The sequence below is a fragment of the Pollachius pollachius genome (genome assembly GCF_949987615.1).
Source record: "Pollachius pollachius genome assembly, chromosome: 8".
Classification (NCBI taxonomy): domain Eukaryota; kingdom Metazoa; phylum Chordata; class Actinopteri; order Gadiformes; family Gadidae; genus Pollachius; species Pollachius pollachius.
Window position 1 is genome coordinate 12,480,873 of NC_136941.1, and position 9,351 is coordinate 12,490,223.

At 48.6% G+C, this 9,351-nt stretch overlaps 1 protein-coding gene across 1 annotated transcript in view; it reads right to left on the bottom strand.

The window, feature by feature from the left end:
• Positions 1 to 422: 422 nt before the first annotated feature.
• LOC307079848 (ERC protein 2-like) overlaps positions 423 to 9,351 on the bottom strand; it is a gene marked incomplete at both ends in the record, with an annotated part of 113,078 nt that continues 104,149 nt past the window's right edge. The window contains 2 exons of the mRNA XM_079742356.1: positions 423 to 449; positions 5,487 to 5,708. Coding sequence (XP_079598482.1) covers positions 423 to 449; positions 5,487 to 5,708 — 249 coding nt within the window. The remainder of the gene's footprint in view (positions 450 to 5,486; positions 5,709 to 9,351) is intronic.

Sequence of the window (9,351 nt, forward strand, 5' to 3'; positions counted from 1 at the left end):
GGCGGCCGTGAACCCTGCCAACGCCCCCGTCCCCACACACAGACACACACACAAACACACATACACCCACCCCGGCTCAAACCCATCTCAGATACATAAGTCACTGTAAAGAGGGCCAGTGGGGCAATGGTTTGTTTGGTAAGGTTGTGGTTACTGTGGATACCATCCTTGTTTCTCGCTAATGGCCACTAAAGCTGCCTCAAGAGACCTATTGTTTAGGAGGACAGGCTAACAACACACATAAACACACAAACACTGTTTAGCAACGTTGCACAGACATTTAGCAAAAGCTTGTCTAAAGGTTTGAGGGAAGGAGGATAAACCAAGTGAGGAGATGGACTTACGTTAAGATTTATTATTAAGTAAGGAGAGAACTCACTCAGTGGAAATGGAGCCAGCGCCTCCCTACGGGGAGATGTCTATCATGCCCAGATTCCTTCCTCGTCGTCCTGCGGGAAAAAAGACGCATAAATGTTAATCGCCCAGTTGTGTGTACATATATTTAATTGGTGTGTGTGAGTGTGTGTGTGTGTGTGTGTGTGTGTGTGTGTGTGTGTAGAAACACACAGTTTGGGGAAAGTCTGAATGAACGAATGCGGAATGAACGCGGGTGGACTGAAGTAACAGATGGGTAGAACCACAAAGGAAAGGCAGAACTCAATGTGACACACTGGGTTTGTTCCTAACGCAAGCCATGCTGTTGTCTATTGATTCCTCTGGTGCCTTTTAGTTACAGTGAGATTTAATCACAACAAGAAACGCGGTGTTTACGCATACAATGTGTGCGGAATATCATTGCCCGGGCTGACTGCTAAACATGAATATTTGCCTGAGCTTGAGACTGTGCAGCAACAAAAGCAATGCTAACGGGACAGCTAATGTACTTGGACACAAACCATGTGATGGTTAGCAAGAGCTGCTCACAAACTGTATCCAACGCAGGGCCCGCTTCATGCTATGCTAAGCTCGGGCCCAGTAAAGTCTGCACTAAAACTGCACTGTGCAATGAAACCTAAAGGCCTCGGCTGCCATCCATAGTGGCCCTGGCTGAAGTGAATGGTTGTGACAGGCCTGGTAAACTCAGTAAGGCTATAGCTAAGCTTAGGTTGTAATGGTCTTTCAATAGAACATGCTAGCTGCTAACGGCTAGCAAACAGTGAACGGCTGTGACAGGCGCTGTAAACAGAGCCAGACCCACGAGCACTCACAGCGCCAGGTTAAACACACATGCACACACACACACACACACACACACACACGTACAAACACACATACAAACGAGCAAGTGCCATTCGCACACACACACAAAAACACATCAGACCAAATGCCATGTGCTACCTCTCATAAACCAGGCAGCAACATGTCAAGGCTCAGAAAAAGGAAAAAGAACAACAACCCAAAAAAGAAAAGACCTTGTAATTCTGACTCTGATAAACACTTTATGGCTGTTCCCTATTTCCTCTCAGAGAGGGCTGGTGCCAGGGGTCTGGCAGTGGTGCTGCCGGGCCCTAAATGAGAACAACATGGCCGCCGCGTACACCCGTCAAACTGAACAGGCCCCTGTACAGATAAACAGAGACCTGGGGTGCATCTCAACAGGCTCCAACCACTTCCTTCCCTTGTCCCCTTCCATTAGGTTTCACCTGCCCAGTGCCCCATGTCCATCCCGGCTCAGCAGCCAGAGGACCAGGAGCCCCCGAGCTGGAGCGTTAGGATGGGCCCCGCAGAGCCCCAGTGAACCCTGAATGACGTGGGGTCTGGCCCCGGCGGGGCAACAGTGAGCTCTTATGATTGTGCTCTGTTTAAATGCATGCAATTGTAAGCCTAGGATTCCCCAAACGTTGACGTGCGCATGTACTGTATATTTTTCTGTGTCAGGATGTATGAGGTGTATGTGTGTGAGTGTGTGTGTGTGTGTGTGGGGGTGTGTGTGTGTGTGTGTAGGTGTGTGTGTGTGTGTGCGTGCGTGCGTGCGTGCGTGCGTGCGTGTGTGTGTGTGTGTGTGTGTGTGTGTTGTTCCTGTGTGTGTCAGCTCATGGGAAACGGTTTTGTTGTAGGTTCATCATTTGAATATAGCATGTGAGAGAAGGCGTGTGAATGTGTTTGTGTATCTTGTGTGCGTGTGTATATGCATGTGTTTTTGTGTGTGTGTGTATGTGTGTGTGTGTCTGTCTGTGTGCGTATGTGCATGTGTGTGTCTGCGAATGCATTTATGCATTTGTGTGTGTGTGTGTTTGTGTTTGTGTGTATGCGTTTGTACACGTGTGTTTGTGTGTATGTGCCTGTGTGTGAGTGTGTGTGTGCACGTGGCTGCGGTTGCCACTGTGTTATTCATGGCACTCGATGCGCCTTTGGCCCTGACACACTTGGAAAAGCACTGTGGTCTCCCGAGCAAGTACGCCGGCCCGTTTCATCATTATCGTCATTATCATCATCAATCATCCTCTCCGTGGCGTCCCTGAACCCTGTGTTGAACCACCGGCCTGGCTACCCTGCGCTGGGATACTAGATGGTGTGTGGAGTAGGGGGTGGGGGGGGGGGACTGTACAACGTAATGAAGGAAAGGAGACGAGAGGAAGAAGGCTAAAAATATGAGTTGGAAATATGGGCACATGTTTAGGGAAACTGAGTGAACAGAGTGATCCAATCAAAGGCTAGAGAGAGAGAGAGAGAGAGAGAGAGAGAGAGAGAGAGAGAGAGAGAGAGAGAGAGAGAGAGAGAGACCAAAGGAGCGATGAGATGAGTGGACAAGGATGGATAAAGATGGATTGAGATGGCCGGGGGAGATGAGAGAGAGAGAGAGAGCGGGAGACAGACAGAGTGAGGGAGAGAGAGAGAGAGAGAGAGAGAGAGAGAGAGAGAGAGAGAGAGAGAGAGGGAAGGAAAGAGGCAGAGGGAAGGTAAACAAATAAAGTAATTAATCACAAGCAGATAAAAAGGGGAAGATTAAAGGATACTTTGTTTAGAGGGAAAACAGTCTCACCTCAGGGCCCTGATCCTGACCCGTAGCTAGTACCCGCTTATACAAACACCCACACACACACACACACACATACACACACACACACACACACACACACACACACACACACACACACACACACACACACACACACACACACTCACACACACACACACACACGCAGACCTCTGGGGCCCTGCCCTGACCTCTGCTGAACTTCCACTAACTTCCACTGCTCCGGTCAAAGAGCAGATATGAGGAAAAGCCACAAAGTGATTGGCTGACCTCTGTCAACACTGTCGTACTTCTGTTTGTTGTTCGTGAAGATTGTGTGCTTGACACCGGCAAGAAATAGTTTAGAGTAGCTAGAGAGAGAGAGAGAGGGAGAAAGAGAGTGAGAGAGAGAGAAGAGAGAGAGAGAGAGAGAGAGAGAGAGAGAGAGAGAGAGAGAGAGAGGTGAAGGTGGCGAGACAGAGATTTTGTATATATTTGTATATGGAGTGTATTTTGTATATGGAGTATATTTGTATATGGAGTGTATTCAGCCAACCACTACAAAAAACAACCCGATACATATAATATATATATACATGTGGGAGCAGTAGAAAAACAAAAGTATTCTCTGTGCATTACTTTTGATTGTTCTTCCCATTTATTCCCAAACACCTAATTTCTTTACAGCCAAGAAAATATTTTAAGAGGAGATAATCCATCACATTTGTGAGTTATTTTGTTATTCTGGATTCACTTAACAAGACTTCCCAACAACCCTTATGGTACTTTCACTGCTGTTATGCTCTCTGCCCAAGCTGTTAAGTCCCATACATGTAGTGTGAAGAGCTCCTGTTTCATAGCACCAAGTCAAAAACAGTTGTCAACAGGGCAACAAAGTCCATAATTGAGAAGGGCTATTTCTACAACTAATGTGCAGTGACTGACTTAAGGTATACAGAAATAAAAACCGACCCTCACCATTTAAAATAGAGCGAGCCAGACACTTGGCTGCCAAAATACCCCAGCCGCCCTCCCTGGCTGTGTGAAACATGCAGTGTCCTTTACATACACGATCTACAAGATATATTGTAAAGTATCAGCAGCATTAAAAACGTTTGCCTTTAACCGTTTCACCCATGTAAGCTATCATCCATCCAGCATCCTGGCCCTAAGCCACTAGTCACGATTTATACGTCGATTTAAAGACCCTTTGGATTTTAGGGTCCGCCAAACGGCGTATACTATTACTAGAAACACTTTGGCCTCCCACACTGAGTTAAACGTCCAGCATATTTCAAACGCTGACATGACAGGGCCACACAGCTGTCAGTCATCCCGACCTTTCATTATACTGACTCACAGGCCAACAATTCCTCCGCCGCTCTCACCTGGAGCGCATCATCGCATGTGTGTAAGCGTGACGACTTGCAGTGTAGTCATATGCATATGTGTGTACGTGTATGTGTGTGTGTGTATTGTAGCACCATAGCACAACACAGGGCTCTAAAGATGCATGCCTAGTGCCTGTAAGCCTTAGACGAAGAAACAGTGCCTATCAGATAGAGGCGGTGATGGGGGCGGGGCTTAGGACTGAGGAGTGGGGGGAAATTCCCCGGTCACATTAATCTCCTGAGTAAGGAATTCCCCGCAATCAAATATTGGTGCGAGAACAATAGCACAATGATGAGTTTATACTGCTTTTTCCAAGAGCCAGGAGCGAAAGGCAACAGGTGGAACGCCATGTGAGATCACCGTGACTACTCTTTGAACAATGTTTACACTTGCTGGAAACCCCATCTGAATGGGTGGCAAAAAGGTTACGTTTCACAGACGGATTGGTATCGATAAGCAAACTACCTACCAAAAATGCAATGGAAGCACACACACACACACATACTGATGTGCATGTGTGCGTGTATGTGTGTGCAGCTGCACTGTATCCGTTGTGCATATAAGCACACATTGTATCTAAGCTCATCTGTGTACAAACAAAGGCACTCTATATGTCCTGCGGCCAGTTGGAGACAGAGAGACAGGGAGACAGACAGAGTGAGGTTGGCTGACGTTGAGAAACGAATGCCATAGCCACATAACCTCACACACACCAATCAAAACACAGATTTGGAAGTTCTCGCCCTGGGGCTCCTTATCTGAATGATGTGAAGAGCTGTGACTTGGCACCGAGAGAGAGCATTGCGGGAGAGAAGAGGGGGAGAGCAAAGGCTTAAAGAGGGAGGGGGGGGGGGAGTCACTGGTGCTGTCAGTGTCGAATGTGTAAAAGTGTAGTTGTCTCGGCTCAAAACGCTAACGTTGCGCAATATCCTCCAAAAACTGCAGATTACTTGCACATCTCTGTGAATGAATAGTGTGATCCTGTTTGTATTGAAAAATGTACGAGTGTGTGTGTGTGTGTGTGTGTGTGTGTGTGTGTGTGTGTGTGTGTGTTTTGATGCGTGTGTGAGTGTGTGTGTGTGTGTGTGTGTGTGTGTGTGTGTGTGTACGTGTGTGTGCGTTTGTTGCAAGAACTGACCTGGTCCATGTGGGGCCGGTGGTTGGCATGGGGCGGGCCCCTGGGGAGACTCCGGTGGTGCTGATGCACCTGGTGTGGGTGGTGTGGATGGTGCGGGTGAGGATGGTGTTGAGGGTGTTGAGGGTGTTGAGGGTGCGGATGGTGAGGATGGTGAGGCTGAGGATGAGGATGGTGGTGGTCTTCCTCGTAGTTTTCCGAAATCAGCTTCATCCGACTCTGAGTCTACGAAAAAACAAGGAGCGGAAATGAACCAACGTTCAGCTGCGGTGACACAGCCCCGACGCCAGCGATGATTCATAGTGGTTCTGTTCTCTGTTAATGAAAAGGAAATAACCATGTGAAACTAGAGGGTTCAATGCGGTTATCGAAATGATTAAGACGTGTTTTTATTGAAAGCGGTGGCCGATTAGAATAAAAGCACACGTGGCGGTAACATCTTGTCGGACAGGGCCGTAATGATGTGAGTCAGAGAACTGATGAAACAGTGCAGATGTCATCCACAATGCAGACAGCATTTAACTGAATCAGAGCGGCCCCCTCCCAGAGAGAACAGCAGTCGTTGCTAAGTGTTTGTTTCCCGTAGCCTGTGGCTAGGGCCCCGTCTAGACGAATGAAACCAAATCATCTCAAACGTCTTGGTTACAATCGACACTGCAAATCCTGCACTTATACCTACAGGCACGGTGTGCACTCTTGCCTGGTATTTTAATAGACATTGGTGTTTGTGCTTTAAAAAAAACAGAGGGATCCTGAAAATGTTGTTACTTTGAAAGGAGCTAAGCAGCCGTGGAGGACCAGCATGTAAAATCAGCCCTCCTCTCGCTCAGCTGTCTGGGGAGATAGACGCGGACAGAGTGGGTGCAGACACGCAGACGGGCTGAGCTCTATTCCCCGTCCTGGAACACAAGACTCCCTGGGGCCTGCATGAGTCAACGAGTGGGTGTGTACTGTGTGTTCACTGTGTGTGTCGGTGAGTGGTGGCTCAGACCAGTGAGGGTGGGGGGCGGGGGGGGGGGGGGTGGGGGGGGGGGGGGGGAGTTGAGGTGAGGTGAGGTGGGGTCAGTGACAGGGGGTACAAGTTGAAGGTGATGATTCATACATCCGCATCTGTCATCTCTCGCATCACGTTGTGTCTACCCCTAAACTTCCGCCGGGATCCGGGCAGCGCCAAAGAGCTGAGTCAGTGGTTGGGTCTAAAGCGGAGGTGGGTTACGGCTAGGGGGATGGGCGCTGGTTCGGGCAGACTGCTTCCTATTAAGGTCCCATCAGCTGGCCTGGAGATACCTCCAGGCTGATGAGTGGCCCAGATAAGGAGGAGGAGGAGGAGGAGGAGGAATAGGAGGCGAGACTTGAGGAAACGAGTCGTCAGGGGATCAGAGGAGAGGATGTGGCCGGGCGTGACATCTAAGGCTACCAATTAACTCCAATTGAAGAGGGCGCCATTAAGATAAGGTGAGAACATTGACACCAGGTTGGGCGAGAGACAGCGAAAGAGAGAGAGAAAGAGAGAGAGAGAGAGAGAGAGAGAGAGAGAGAGAGAGAGAGAGAGAGAGAGAGAGGGAAATGGGGAAGGTTCAGATGGTCATGAGACTGGTGTTTAAAGATAAAGGTTGGGTTGAGGAGTCTGGCCTCTCTGACCTGGCATGTTGACACTAGCAGGTGTGAACCATCCTGGTTATTAAAATGACACCTGTCCGTATTGCACCAAGAACAATTATTCTCCCAGGCCCATGAAACCTGTGCAACAATTGGAGGGTTGTTACTGTTCCAGGACATTTCACAGCACTGGCTGAGGGTTTAGCAGTTAGCTATTTAGTTCCCAAAATAAGCTTTCTGGCGAAAAGGTCAACTAGGCTAATCATGTAAAGTCCTTTTTTCCTGTGATCTGATTGCAACCATATTTGGTTGCAAAAAATAAAGGGTTTTCCTGAATAGATTCTGAATCTGTATGTGTGTGTGTGTGTGTGTGTGTGTGCGTGTTTGTGTGTGTGTGTGTGTGTGTGTGTGTGTGTGTGTGATCGGTGTGTATGTATATGCACGTGCATGCATGTGTGTGCCTTTATGGATAGTTAATGACTTACCCAAACCTAAGTGAATGCGCTGATTAATGAACTCGGAAAAGTCTGTCTGTGTGGTCAGTAAAGCCCACATTTGGTCATCTCATTTATATATATCAATCAGACGCAATTACTCTCATGAACATTCACAAGTACACGCACACTACATGCACCTCCACACAAACACACGTACACATACACACACACACACACACAAACACACACATGCATACACCCATGGACACACAATAACATTGCCAGTGCTATATGTATATTTAATTTGATGTGTACTTGTACATTTATGCATGCTGTACCTCTGGTATGGAATGTTTGTGTGTAATTTGTGTTAATTATTGGGTTGGCTGAGTAAACAGCAAGGTAATGGCTTTCAGGTCTGCCTGTGGATCAGGCAGGCCTGAGCAGACACAGGTGGCATCGGAGCGGACAGGAGGAGAGGGTCGAGAGGGGGGAGAGGAGAGGATAGGAGAGAGGAGGGGAGGAGAAGAGAGGAGAGAGAAGGGGAGGAGAGGAGAGGACAGGCAAGTGGAGGAGAGGAAGGGAGGAGACAAAAGGGAGAAGAGTGGGGGAGCGAGGAGAGTAGGGGAATGAAAGGGAGGAGGTAGAAGAAAAGAAGTGTGGAGGAGACATGAGGAGAGGGTTAGAGAGGAGAGGAGTCGGGAGGGGGAGCGAAGAGGAGAGACGAGGAGGGGAGAGGAAGAAAAGAGAGGAGTGGCGAAGAGATACGGAGAGAGAAAGAGAGGCAGGGAGAGGAGAGAATGTAGAGAGAGCCTGGAGGGGCAATGTTAGGAGAGGAGGGGAGGAAAGGGAGAATAGGTGAAGAGAGGTGAGGAAAGAAAAGCAAGGAAGAGGAGATGAGATGAGAGGAGTGGAGAGGGGACGGGAGTAGAGGAGAGGAGGGGAAAGGAGAGGAGAAGATAAAATGGAGCGAAGAGGAGAAAGCAGAGAGGGGCAAAGAAGGCAGCGAGCAGACGGGGTTACACAAGAGAAGGAGAGAGTAATCAAGCAGCACAGAGCCAAGGCGCGCCAGTCGATCACCGAGGCGGTTACTGGAAAGGCGGTGTGTATGCGTGTGTGCACATGTGTCCCAGTGTGTATCAAAGTGACATGGCTCATGTAAACAGGGCACGGGCAATCCCACAGCCGCAGTCACAGCTGCAGCCTATAAGCCTAAAACCCTCACTAAATCAGTGGCCCGCTGCATTAACACACATGGACACCGGGTCCAGGAGAAAAGGCCTTAAACAAACAAGCAGCTTGGGATCGACCACGTACGGCATTTTTTACAGCGCAGGACATTCCTTCAACCAGAGCATCAACCTTTTTTAAGTGTGTGTGTATGTGTGTGTCTGTGGTGTGTGTGCTTCTGTGTGTGTGCGCACATGTGTGTATTATCTTCCACCGAGTTAAAATAAATGATTGCAGTGTTTATCACAGTGGCCCTGATCTAAACAGGCAGATTGGTTTACTCATGCCTGTCTGTCTTTCTGTCCGTGGTGTGGCCCTCTGAGAGATTCTAAATTCATCCAAAGAGCAAACAAAAGAGAGGAAAGATATTGAGCACCTCACTGTCCTCCACGTGTGGAGCAGAACATCGAAAGGCTGGGATAGAGAAGGAGGGAGAGAGAGAGAGAGAGAGAGAGAGAGAGAGAGCAAGAGAGAGAGAGAGAGAGAGAGAGAGAGAGAGAAAGAAAGACAGGGAGAGAGAGAGAGGGAACTCCAACACCTCCGAGAACTCCAAATGAATCCTTCTTCATCTTCAAAGGACCAAAGACTGTTGGCCATCGATC